This window comes from Pinus tabuliformis, chromosome 8, assembly GCF_031772625.1.
Source record: "Pinus tabuliformis cultivar Carrire ecotype Pingquan chromosome 8, CPIR1, whole genome shotgun sequence".
NCBI lineage: Eukaryota > Viridiplantae > Streptophyta > Pinopsida > Pinales > Pinaceae > Pinus > Pinus tabuliformis.
The window spans coordinates 2018211119-2018224668 of NC_142294.1; the positions used below are offsets into that span (position 1 = coordinate 2018211119).

General features: G+C 40.2%; 1 protein-coding gene across 1 annotated transcript; it reads right to left on the reverse strand.

The window, feature by feature from the left end:
- Window positions 1-391: 391 nt before the first annotated feature.
- Window positions 392-3589, reverse strand: LOC149244512 (indole-3-acetic acid-amido synthetase GH3.6-like). Its single transcript, XM_089368020.1, has 4 exons — window positions 3070-3589; window positions 2301-2402; window positions 1249-2078; window positions 392-1162 (listed from the first exon to the last, which is right to left on the reverse strand). The coding sequence occupies exons 1-4, from the start codon at window positions 3384-3386 to the stop codon at window positions 582-584; spliced, it is 1830 nt and encodes a 609-aa protein (XP_089224146.1). The 5' UTR covers window positions 3387-3589; the 3' UTR covers window positions 392-581.
- Window positions 3590-13550: the final 9961 nt, after the last annotated feature.

The following is a 13550-nucleotide window of genomic DNA, read 5'->3' on the forward strand; positions in this document are numbered from 1 at the left end:
TTCTTTCAACTACAATCTCCCAATTTAAAATTAGTTAAATCTAATTCCAACTCTATATATATCATATTTATAATTAAAAAAATTGTGAATATAACTTTATTTTCTTTCTATAAATTCTCAACATAAACCTTTTTTATAATAAATAAACATACCAAACTATTTTTTAATTATAATATAATTTATATCTACAAAATTTATAAATAATTATATAAATTACACACTTGAATCTTGAATCGAAAGACTTATAAATTGAAAAAACAAAATTAAGATTCAGCGATTTTTTTCTATAAACGTGTCACCTATCATTCGTGAAATTTGAATAACTGTCTTTATATTTCTCGGTACAACACAACAACGCACAAACCAAGGTTAACCAAATTTCAAACCCAAACGAAATTTCAACCATTTTATTTTTACCCAATATAATAACAATATACCTTTTAACCATTTATTTTAACCCAATATAATAACAATAAGAAAACTACATATTCCGTTCGAACATCACTCCATATTCCACCTATGTAATCACATGTCTAATTTAATCACATAAACTCATGATATTGCCAATCTCTCCATCCGAGTTACGCCCAATCTCTGCATCCGGGAGTCCAATGCGGCGGCTGCGTACTGAAGTAGGAATGCATGACCCTGGAGTTGAGAAGCTCAACAATGGGGGTGAATTTAACGCATCTGGGAGCTTTGTATTGATTTATGGATGCCCCTCTACTGATAGCGTAATCCATCAATTCGTCGAACGTTCCCTTCTCGACTACCCTAATTTCCAAGGGGCCGATAGACCTATCCGACGCTCTTCCTTGCCGATACACAGAATTCAGGTATTCTTCTACAGTCAGGCAGCAATCTTCAAAAACCGAAGGAGGAACTGTAACTGCTTTGCTGTTGAAGCGAAGTTCCCAGTAGAGCACATAATGACCAGGTATTGTAGCTGTGTCGGCATAGCTTGTATACTCGATCAACTGTGCGTCAAACTGCTCCAGATGCTTAACAGAGTTCTGTACCGCACTGTGAAGCTCTACTTCATCCGTTTTGTCTGAGTCTATACTCAGCACAACATTCTGTCTGCATACAAAATGGAATTGAGGCGCAGTGTTGTGGAAGCCAGTCACACGTAGCACATCCCCCACTCTGTAACGATTCAAACCTGCATAAAACCAGAACTTTTAATGCAACATTCACACCAATATAATACACAGAAATGTCTAATTGAAAATCTTGTGCATATAGTACCAGCATATGTGGTGACCACAAGCTCGTATTCTTGCCCAAGCTTCACGTCTACAAGTTCAACCAGCTCCTCTCGCTCTTTCTCGTCGAGGGTCTTTGGCGAATCGAGCGTGTCACCACCTGCTTCTCGTTTCCGGTGAACGGGAAGGAACTCGAAATAGGCCATGTTTGGGAGTAAAGTGTAAGACACTTCTGATGGCTTGCAGAGAGGTTTCAGATTAAGTCCAAAGTAGCATTCCGATGAAGCGTACATGGTGCATACCAGAGGTAGGCCGCCGCTGTAGTAATCCAAAGTAGGAATATATTGAGCCATTGCACCAGTCACAATCACATCAATATACTTGCTGTTCGGCCACAGCCGAGTTATAATTCCTTGCCAAGATTCTGTTGAACATTGCCTTTCAATAAAATCAGCTAATTCTGGATTCGGGTGCAGAAGCTCCCCGACGGCCTCTCTCACTGATGGATCGGTCACCTCTTTGTTGAGAATGCCGGTTTTTATGTCGAGGCAAAATTGTTTCCAGTGCTCTTCCAGGAAGCGTATGGCTCTGATAAATCCAGAAGCGAAGACAGCTCCCATCCTTAGGACGTCATTATTTTGAAGGAGGCCGCAGAGCAGTTGAGAGTACATGCTCTGGTAGGAATCCTGACAGAGGACAGCCTGGTTAGGACTGGTGTAAACATTGTAGGGATCGTAAGGCCTCTCCTTGAAGTGGTTACTCTTGTAATAGCTCGTCAGCACGGGACGTGCGAGCAACCCTCCTGGAGTCTTTGCCTCCGATTTTATGAAGAAAAAATACATTCCCTTTCCCTTGTCAAGTCCTTCCATGTATCTGCATCTCCAACAATTAAAGATATTCAGTCTAGCCCTCAACCGGAGGAATATTATAAATATGTACAAAGATGGTAAGAATATTTCATCAAATTGACTTGGTTATAGGTCATTGAATTTAAAAATATTCCTAAAATGCCCCCATTTAAATTCAACAATAAAAAAAACCTCCAACAAATTTGAATATGGAAATTGGAGATATTTAAGAAAGAGAAAGACTCACTGATTCATGACGGGCATGAGTAGACTATAGAGAAGAGCTTTTCTCTCCAATTCCTCCTGGATGGTGGGCATCAGCTTCCGTTCACCAGCAGAGGTTCCCGAGCTGTGCAAAATTTGTCACACAAATTTGTCAGGATCCAAGTTTCCGCAACCCATTGGTACTAATAAAAGACATGGGTCATTTTATATAGATTTTAGCATATTCTGGATATTCAAATTTGAAAATCGGAAATTGACTTTAATTTTATCTATTTAAACTTGAGCATATGTCCATATCTCGGATTATTTTATCTATTTAAACTTGAGCAGCTTGAGTATTCTGAAATCTTCTGTCAAATAAGTAGTTGCAAATTTGATTTACCAAATATTTTAAAATATGCGATAAACAAAACAACTCCTATTATATATTCGAAACATTCTAAAATCTATACAAAACCAGTCTCCAAAATATTTTACAATGCGTCCTTGTGTTGATTGAGGATTTCCCCGGGATCCTACCTACATGGGCGAGGTCAAAGAATAGACCACGCGCATATGGAATATTCTGGAATCCATAATCGATTTAAGTTTAGGGATTTTACAATTCATGAAAGTGTTAGCCGCAAAAACAAATTATTGACTCTGCTATTGCAAGTTTCGATATCTGCACTCTATAGGTAAAAACATGAAATAATTTGTCAGGATTAAGAAGAAGGATTTAATGTTTTTATATTCGAACAGTAATGGTTTTCTGCCCGATCAATACAGAGTAGAGTGAAAATGGTTAATACCTTGTGAGGAATTCGGAAATTGGATGAGCAGAAAGAATGGGGGAAGTGTCTCCGCTAGCAATACGACGTATGTCAGGCTTCACATCATCGTAAGTGATTACTGGCACACACTTCTTGAAGGTGACTCTATCACTTCGTCCATTGAGACCGTATCTCCTCAAGTATTCGGTGTTTGAATTTCTGGACAAGATTGAGGAGAGCACCTGAGTCTGCACTTCGTCTGCATATGTGGTGACGGTCTCGATGAATTCGAGAGCTCTCTTGTTTCGATCTTCCAGAGAAGAATTCATCTCAACTTCCGGCAGTGTACTCGTCATAGCAAAATCCCGAATAGTATCACTAGGGCTGGTGATCTCTGGGGGAGACCTCGGTGGTCTGGTCGGGGAGAGCCCAGAAGTATAGGAGTAGAGACCGTGTCGTCTCTTAAATCTTTATCTGCAAAAGAGGAAGCAGATTTCTACAGGAAAATCATACGCTAAACAAACTCAACACAGCAGCGTTAGTAACTTCCAGATATCTATTCGCCATAGATTTCTGTTCTGAACTGCCACATACAATGAGTGGAATTTATAGAGAAAGCAGCTCATGGAAATGAGCGACTAGTCATCTTTATCACAGTCAACTGTTGAATGGTCAAAACAAGTTGGTAATTTACAAGAAGCTGCTGAAGGTCTGAGTAGGCTGGAGCCCTTCTCGTACGCTACTGTTACAGCTGATTCCAATTTAATTGCTTGAATTGGACGTAATGAATACGAAAGCCACGGAGACGGTACCCCTTGCAGTACAACACAGGGCCCCAGCTGTCGGATTCTGGCGTCCTTGTGTCGGGGACTGTATAGTGGACAAGTGAATCAAGATGACCAACATTTTCACGTTTTCATGTGCGCAAGGAAGAGAAGACTCGGAGTGAACCAATTAAGAGTAATTATGTTTATATAAATTTATGGTATTTATATTTAATTTAATTTATTTAATGTGGAAAGTCAATTAAGAGTAATTATTTTTATAAAAAATTTATGGTTTTTACTATGGTATTTATATATAATTTAGTCTATTTAAAGGTGGAAAGGCTCTAAGTAAATTTGTCTTTTGGGGTAAGATTTTTAAACACTAACACTTCTCTCCATGTTTCATGATCCTAGCAACTAGTATCAAAGTTGCCTGTTCTTATTGTTAATGGTGTGAACTAGGTCTACTTAATAGTATGGAGACTAATACAATAAGTGATATGGAGAAGTTGAATGGGGTCAATTTCACCCTATGGAAATCATAAATGGAGGATACACTAATTCTAAAGGATCAGTATTTGCTAATTGAAGGAGTGTCAAAGAAACCCCCAACAATGGCAAATGAAGCATGGAAGTTGTTGGATAGGAAGGCCATTGCTACAATCTGTGCAAAGTGTAAGGAAGAAACTAACAAGTGTTAAAGTGGTGCACTTTTTGTTTGAGTAGGTGCAACCAATGTAAAATGGAGTGGCTAGATCTAGAGCCAACCTAATAGTGGCTAGAGCCAACATTAGAGTGTGCTATAAGTCAATTTGGGTGGAGTCAATGTGTTGTGGTACATTGTATGAATGTGTGTTGCTGAGAGAATGCATTGTTACTTGTAGAGGATGAATCAATTTGTGTGTTGAGTTGTTGAGTTACTTATTAGAGTATGCTCCTGCGTGAAGCTTGAATGGAGCTTGAATGAAACAGTCTAGTTAATGTTTTTGAGTTCAATGATTTGATACAGTAAATAACGAAAATAATACAAAGAGTAGCAAGGCTTGGAAGATGACACACAATGATAACAAGGATGTGGATGAATAACATGGGTTGGAGACATATGGAGAGAGAGTTCAAGTAGTAAGAAAGGCCAAGACAAGATATGGATCAACAAAACTAGAGATGTAGTAAGAGAGTGGTTGTATGATCAGAAAATAAAGATGGAGTCAATGGTTTGAGGATAATGAAGGAACTAACATGTGATGAGAACAACACTAGTCGGATAACACGAGTGGTGTTTGAGCACCCTAAGGGTTTTGGTCCAGGACATGTGTATTTCTTAGGAACTTGTAAGACATATTGTTTAGGGATACATGTTGTGTAGGGGCACGGATTTTTGTAAGGCCTTGGGACTTTGATAAGGCATACATGTAGTGTGGTGGTGAATGGAGTCATCAAGTTGTGGAATGGACCACTTGGATAGGTACCAAGGTGACAAGTGTATTGGCGTCCTAGCTTGAGGGAGGTCGCACGAGATTGTTGGTGAATGGTTGGGACCAGATTAATCTCCGTGAGTCAACTTTAAGGGGGCTATTGTTAGGGTAGTTCAAGTAAATTTGACTTAGTCAAGTCACTGATAGTTTATGAGAACCCATGGGTTTGTTTATGTTATTTATTTCTAATTTAGTCTCTTTAAGGGTGGAAAGAGTCCAAATAAATTTTTTCCTTCAAAGCCACAAAATGGTGTCTAAACACCACTTCTCTCATTATTTCTTAACCCTAATAGTCTTCACTATAATGTTCATTTTTTTAATAGACTGTTTTTCCCTTTGAAATAAAAATAAAGTAAAACAAAAACATGATTATTACGAACTTTACAAGATAGTTTCACAGGTTAAAACTCAATGTTTTACGTCTATATTGAAACTTTGCCTACATAATTTTTCCCATAAAAATTTAAATCAATCTTACATCATTGGTTTTCTGAAAAAAAACATAAAACCTGACCAGTGAGAAAAATAAAACTCATTAAAGATAAAGTGAATTAAGTGCCAAATACAACTAGCCAAAAGCACATTTTCTAAAACCTACCTCCAAGTAAAACAAGTTAGTATTCTAAATTTCATGGCCTACACCATAGAGTGAATGGTTATGTACCCAACGTGTTAGGTTAAAGTCCTCGTGCCTATATATAAATGTTGAGCAAATGTAGTGAATGAAGGGAAAAAGAAGCGCCAATGACACCATAAGAGTCGTGACTCGTGAGAAGTGGAGTGAATGAAGGGTAAAGAAAGCGAGGACAAGGACAAAGATACAGTGACACCGTTATTCCAAGATTGGTAAAAACAAGACTTTTCTACCCTAATGAAACCATTATTCCATGATTTGTAAAAACCAGACTTTTCTACTAGAAAAATAAATAAACACCATTATCCACAAGGTCAAAATACTAATTACATAAAAAAACAGTTCCCTTTCTCGAACCCATCACTATAACCAAATTCAACAACACAACATGAAAAGTATGTGGTTACTTCTTGTCGACAAAAAAGTTAACAGAACCTCATGAAAAATCAATGGAAAAAGCCATGATCCAACAAGACAAAAGTAAGAAAAGTCAATGGATAAACCAAATCCAGAAAAAGGGTGATATCGTCATCCAAATGTTGAGAATCCTTGTCTTACATTTATAAAACATCCCTGCTATCACAGTTGACCCATAACTTCAACTAAACCCAACGCTATAACCAATGTTCAACACTAAATTTTGTCGACAAGTATGAATACTTTCGTTTTTCATTCGTTCTCTAAAAAAGGTGTTTAAATTGTATTGTTCCTTCTTGTAACGATTATCATGACGCAAGTTCGAATCTCTCTGAAAGATGACTGAAAGGTTTTGAAAAATACTTATATAGACCTTGTGTTCTTTAAAGATTAAGAGTATATTTTTATTATAACAATAGTAAATTATTAATTCATACTTTTAATTTAATTAATCAATATTTTAATGAATCATGATTTCAATAAAAATAAATTATTAATTTGTACTTTTAATTATTTAATCACATAATCACTTTGGATATGTTGTAATGCAGATAGAAACCACACCTATGAACGTTGCTTTTTCAATATCAAACTATTGTGCGCTTTTAAGCTATATGCCCCATTCCTTTTCAAAACATTCTGAGAACAGTTAAGTTCTTTCAGGGATTCGTTTTCTTGTATTCTTCCTTAGTCATGACATTAATGGAAGTTTTCTTTTTCATTTTGTGTAAAATCTTTGGTTAATGCATTGTTTTAATTGATTTGGTACATGCTATAGTTGCATGTGTATGCGATTATTCTCCTTCTTGTAATCTTTGCAAGTAGCATTCTTTTGGTGTTGCTTCTTTTATAAAAATGTGAAACACATTTTGCTGTTGAAGTTTATGAGCACAATTCAACTTAAGATTATGCTACTTGATTTATACATTTCCATATATTATGTTTTGTAAGGGAAAGAAAATAATCTTTTCAACCTACAGTCATCTATGGCTTATAATCAACTCTGTTAAGGGAAGGAGAATGAAATAAACCCTTTCACCTCGTTCGTTCTCTTTATTTATTAGCCTACTCATCCTGATTTTCTCAACAAAACAACACTCTCCAAAACCGTTTCTCCGGCTGTCAGCAATCTAACTGAGCTTGAGAAATAAATTTTGAAGGAAACCCTTTGTGGATCTTCTATTAATTTTCTGTTGTAATATGTTTTTTTATGTTAATTTTCCTCACAAACCCTCAAGCAGGGTTACTCTTAATTTATGCACGTTGTTTGGAACTAGTCTTTTAAATTTCCAATCTCCTTTCTAGGCAACAGATGACAGCATAGAAAGGAGGGTGGAGCAGTGAGTATCAGTGGTGGTTTGTAGGTGGTTGAAGGGGCGTGACAAGGGATAACGCGGGAGCAGATATGTCGGGTCGTTGGATACATGATGGAGACGGTGAGACAGGGGCAATGATGATGTGTGGTTAAATAGGTGAGAGGAAACACGACAGTGAGAAATCTGTGAACATCATTCTTCTCTCACGCAAGTTGTCGAGGAATGGAATAGAAAATGGACAGCAAGGAAGGTTGCAACGGACATCAAGGGGGGCAGCATTGTCAGTGCTGTTAGCACCTAAATCTGCCTTAGGCTGAAGGAAGGCAAAAATTAGGGTAACCACAAACCACGCTCAGTCTGGTAGCTAGCCCTACCAGAGCAGGAGAGGGCTCTCTCCGAGTCACGCTCAGTGAATGGATAAGAAAAATGGTCTGAGATGACTTACAATGTAATATTTACCTTAGGCTAGTAAGTGAAAAGGGATTTTGAAAACAGTTTTATGAATCACCGAGCTTCTGGGATGTATATGGGACTAGCGCTCAGCAAAGAACAGAGAATTGAATATGAAGGCACAGATTATTCCGTGAGGCAAGGTAGGCGGAAAGAGCAACAATTTCGGTTTAAGGTAACGCAGAATGGAAAGATTGCTGAAGAAGGTGAAAAGGGCATAATCGCATGAATCCTTTTCAACAGAAGAATAACACTACACATGAAATTTTCCCACAGGCAGAGCAATATAAATTGAATTCTACCTAATCTCACTTAGAAAATTTCATTGAAATGAAACGTGAAATGAATTATGAAACATAACAAGATACATATGGAAACATAAGAGACACATTTGCTACACTCACAACCACAAGAATCTCATGAAATAGAGCCGCTACCTTTCATTAATTCTCTATCAAAAATACACAGTGAAGAAACAAAGTTTCTTTCCCCACAGTCTCCCAGAATTTACAAGCCAACCCCCCCTTTGAAAATAACTTGCATACAATATATAGAATGTGTGGAGAAGAGATAGAACACCTAGGGGTTGGGAAGTTACTCAAATCATTATGAAATGGAGATGGAGAGCCAACCATCAGCTACAGGGGCAGTGCTCTCAAGCATGACATTTGGCTGGGGTGACCCTTTGCATTCTTTTTCCACTTGGATAGACGCCCATCTGGAGATAAAACTCTTTAAATGCTGCCTTTGGTGCCAAAAAACCAAAGTGTAGATGACCAGGCCCACTTGGAGAAGTCGCGACCCGAAATTTCGCGAAACGGGAGCAAATTGGCTGTTTTTTCCCCTGTGCGCTGCACCAAATTCTCTGTGTGTCGCACCACTTTGGAGTCTATTTTGGGTCACTTGCAGGTGTCCAAAATGTGCCCAAGTGGGCTTGTTGGAAAGCTTGTCCTGTCTACTTTCTAACCCCACTAGAATTTCCCAATTTGGTGCTCATTTGCCACTCCAAATCTTCATTCTCCCAAGACTGCTTTCTGTGTGTCAAAAAAGTGGCAGAGAGGCCATTTTTGTGTGCTTTTTGACCTTTAGTAGACCTAGATCTTGTCAAAATTTCTTTCCCGGACACCAATAGACGTAATTTTCGATGCTGAATCCAAATATGCAAGTTGTTCTTCAATTAGAGCCCTAGAATTTTAGCGTTGTGCCAGTGGCACGGTGCACAGGGAGGAATTTCCTGTTTTGTGTCCAAAAAATTTGCCTGTGGCCAAAATTTGCCCAAATTTTTTGAAATTTGGGCTGGACGTTCCCTATGAAGTGCTATGCTATGCCAAGGAAGCCTCAGCGAAGATTCAAAGCTGATCTTGCTCCTTTGCCTCCTTTGCCTCTTTTGTCACTTTGCTCAATTTTGCCTTTAGGCTCCTGATTCTTGTTTTGGAGCTCATGTTTCGGGCTTGGTAGTGATGAGTCATGCACCTCAGCATGTCTTTCTCCCTGTTAGCTTTATCCAACCACTGCTCCATGTGAACGTTCACTTTCTCTAACACATACTCCTGGTCCTCGTCTCTTTGCTCCATAGGTCTGCCTTGTGCTGCCAGAATGTGTCGCCGGTTTTCCTTGATCATTTGCAACTCTATCTCAGCTGGCCGATCCTTAAGTTCCTTGTTCCTCTACTCCAGATACTGCACGTTCCACTTGGCCCTTTACAAGTCCAGGGATAAGCTCTCAATCACTGATTGCTGCTCCTGAATGATCTCTCCCAGCTCAGCACTTGTAGGTTCAGCATCTGTCTCATCATCCTGGAGGAGAACAAACTCGGTCTCTTGCTCACCTGATGGCCCCTCCTCCTGCACTGGCTCCTTGCCCTTACCCTGCTCTTATGGTGTTGATGTCGGAAGCGAGGTCCCTTCCACCCTGAATGGATATAACACTCGCTTTGCTGCTGTGAACAATGGTCTACTGCCCTTCTGGTATGTGATGTATACTGGCATGGTGGCAGTCTCATGGCGCTCAAACTAATGTGAAGGACCCCCGACCTCATGCTCTGCCTCTGATACCACCAGTGGAGCGCTGAATAAATCACGGGAGATGAAGTCCTCCCAAGCAATACCCTGCAATCCCAACTGATGGTCTGCCAAAATCCGGATGAGAGCAAAATGATAGAAACTGTTTAGCTGCTGTCGAGGGGTCTTGCGTTGCATGAAGTTTTTCATCTTCTCAATGTTGTTGCAAATGAAACATGGGAGGCTCATCATCCACACCCGGGTGAAGTGCATGAGCAACCTGATGTGATAGGCATAAAGGCGAGAAAACCTCCCCTCGCAACTGAAATACTTCATGATCAATCTCATGAGGGGGGCATACTCATCCCTCAAAAATTTGAATGGAAAAACCCTGGTGAGCTGGCTCAAGCAGTTGTTCTTGATGTAAGGCTCATAATAATGCCTCTCCACCTTCTTTTTCTTATGCCACTGTTCCCCAATGTTCGGTATTCCTGTTGCCACTGATATGGTTTCCAGTGTCAACGTGAAAGTGACCCCAGCCAGGACACATTGACCTCCCTGTAGATGAAGTGCAAAAAGGCGGTCCAACTCATGATGGACTCTGACATTTACCACCCTTTGAAAAAATTCATAACATGCCAAGTGCTGGAAACAAGACATTGCAAGCGGGCATGCCTACAGCTCAGTGAGGGTGTTTGGCTCATCTCTAAGATGTCTGCCGCTCTGGTGATGTCTCTTATGGGCCCTCTCTCCTGAAGATGTGTCACTGTGGGTTCCCTCCTCATACTCTGATGAATTTTCTGATGCCAGTACTGCTGTTTGTACCTTGAGTTTTATGCTGCCCTCTGAATCCACTGAAACTGATAAATGCTCTGAAAATTTGTCACCAAGGGGACAATAAAACAGGGAGTGTTAGGAGGGGAATGATGAAAAGAGGAATAGGGGTTGAAAAGGAGAAGTTTATTAGGGATTTGGGAGCGTTTTGGGTATGGTATTGATGGGGTAGGGTTTGGGTGTTTTGAGCCATAGGAATAAAGGGAACAAATGGATATGATTACAGTGGAGCTAGGGTGATTATTAGGGGAAATTGCTACAGGGGGATTAGCTGATAGAGGTAGGGTAGGAGCATACTTTAGCAATAATGTCACTGTAACAAAACCCTAGCTTTCTTGACCTTCTTTGTATCATCTTTTTTTCACTTTTAAAAAAAAATATTGCATTTGATTCATGGTCATCAAAATCACTTTCCTTTTCAAGTTAAATGCCAATGGTGAATGTAGTTGGGCTACCTCTCCAATTTTGGGGGTTATTCACAAACATTTTGGGCAATTTAGTACATTTTTGGGCTTATAAGTCTGTGCGCCATGCGCTCTGCCCAGTGCACCGTGCGCTGGGTATGCACCGCGCCAGTGGGGATTTTTCACTGTGGCCGGGCTCCCAGTGCGCCGCGTGCCCTGAGTGCGTCGCGCCACCTCGTGTGTGCGCCGCGCGCCCTGAGTGCATCACGCCACCTCGTGTGTGCGCCGCGCACTGTAAAAGTCGCCCAGACTTGCTTGAAAAATAGGGGAGAGGGTTTTAGGGCGGTTTTAGGGTGGTTTCTTTAGGAAACATGATGGAATGGAGGCAGGAACGATGAGGAGTGAGGGGACAAGGGGAGGGGAGAAGAACCTTGGTGATTATCATCACAATTTTGCAACCCCATTTATCGTTTTTCTTGATGATTTTTTCATGGTCGATCTTGTGCTTTTGGGGTACCATTTAAATATCTTATTCACAGCAAATCATTGACAAATTTGAGAGAGGAGAGGTGTCAACAGGGCCTACCTCTTGATTTGCTAGCCTTCACCAAGATTTGGAATGATTAGCACTGTTTTTATGCCCCTGGCTATGTGCGTCGCGCGCCAAGCCCAGTGCGCCACGCACTGGGTGTGCGTCGCGCCCTTGCAAAAGCTGAATGGCGGGCAGGCTGCCTGTGCACCGCGCCCTCTGTGTGCGCTGCGCTCCCTGGTGTATGTGTCGCACTCCTTGAAATCGACTCTCACTCACTCAACTTCCTCAAACTTCGCTCTCTTACCTTAGCAATGTCTCTCCCAAGCTTGCAAGAGCACAAATGGCTTTTCTTTGGGCCACAACAAGTATATATAGGCTTGGGAGATATGGGTTTGATTTTTTCTTCTTTGAAAACCCACTTTCTAATGTTTGTGTTTTGCACTTTTTTCATTGACTTTAAAACACCCTGATTTTCATTTTTTCTTTGAAATTTCGGCTCAAATAATGAAATTCTCGACATTTCTTTGCAGGGACTGTGTGACTGGGCATTTGGCCCTTGGAAACCATGGCTGAATCTGAAAAAGTCAACTAGCGATTTTTTGGAAAATTTTGTCACAATTGACCTTGTTTGACTTTTCTTCAAAATAGAGTTTTGAAGAAGAGTTGAAGTCTCTTCAGGTGATGATGAAGCTTTCGGAACCATAGCTGTATAAGGTCTCCCTCTGGCCTGCATGGCTTGTTCTGGACATGTTTTTCAAAGACCACATTGATGATTTCCTAAACCTAAATATAAAAGATGACTTTGTCCTGTAATATGACCAAACCTTGACTATCATGAATTTCAGTGATTATGGACCAAGACCTGAACCAGCAGGGGCCAGACATGAGGGAAAATGACTAGCATGACTTTCTCCGTCAGATCATGGCATGTCCCTAGCGAAATGCAGCTGAGTGAATGGAGCGGGACACCTAAAATTGAAATGCACAAAGAGTTTTGATCTCTGACGGAGGGCTGACAAGACCGACTCTAACATTGGCTCCAATGGGGGATGGTAGCTCCTTGGAGGTGCCAAGAACAACAGATCTCTGGATGAGCAGACAATGCCTTCGTCCATTGGGCTATGGAGTCCATTATTCTGACAAACCAACATGACTCAATTTATTGACTGAAACTTGACTCAAACTGACTCAATGCGAACTAAAATGACTGAAAAACTTGACTCTATGCAAAAGGAAATGACTCATGACTAACTTAACTAAAACAAGTATTTACAAAGCTTGTTCAATGGCAGCAGTCCATCAAGATTCGAGGGTTTCAAATCAAGATGACAGCCACCTGCGTACTAATGCAATATGTACAATCATGTGTAATGTGTCTTCCAATGTAACCAATCAAGTAGATGCCTCCTTGATTGATTCTCCTAATCAGATCTTTTGGTCAACAACACATATTGGTAACTGGGCCTCCAAAAACATAATTGACCATGATCTCCTTCATCACTGAATACTGCAATAATGACCTTCACTGCTGACTGTAACAGATTTGCCATTGGATCCTGAAAAACATGAAGATTTACCTCCTGCTGAAGAAACAAGGGGTCCATTTCTTGTGATGTTGATCTCTTTTCACAATATACTTCAGAAAAAGTATGCTCCTGGTCCTCAAAAAATTCTGAACAAGCAGATGAGTG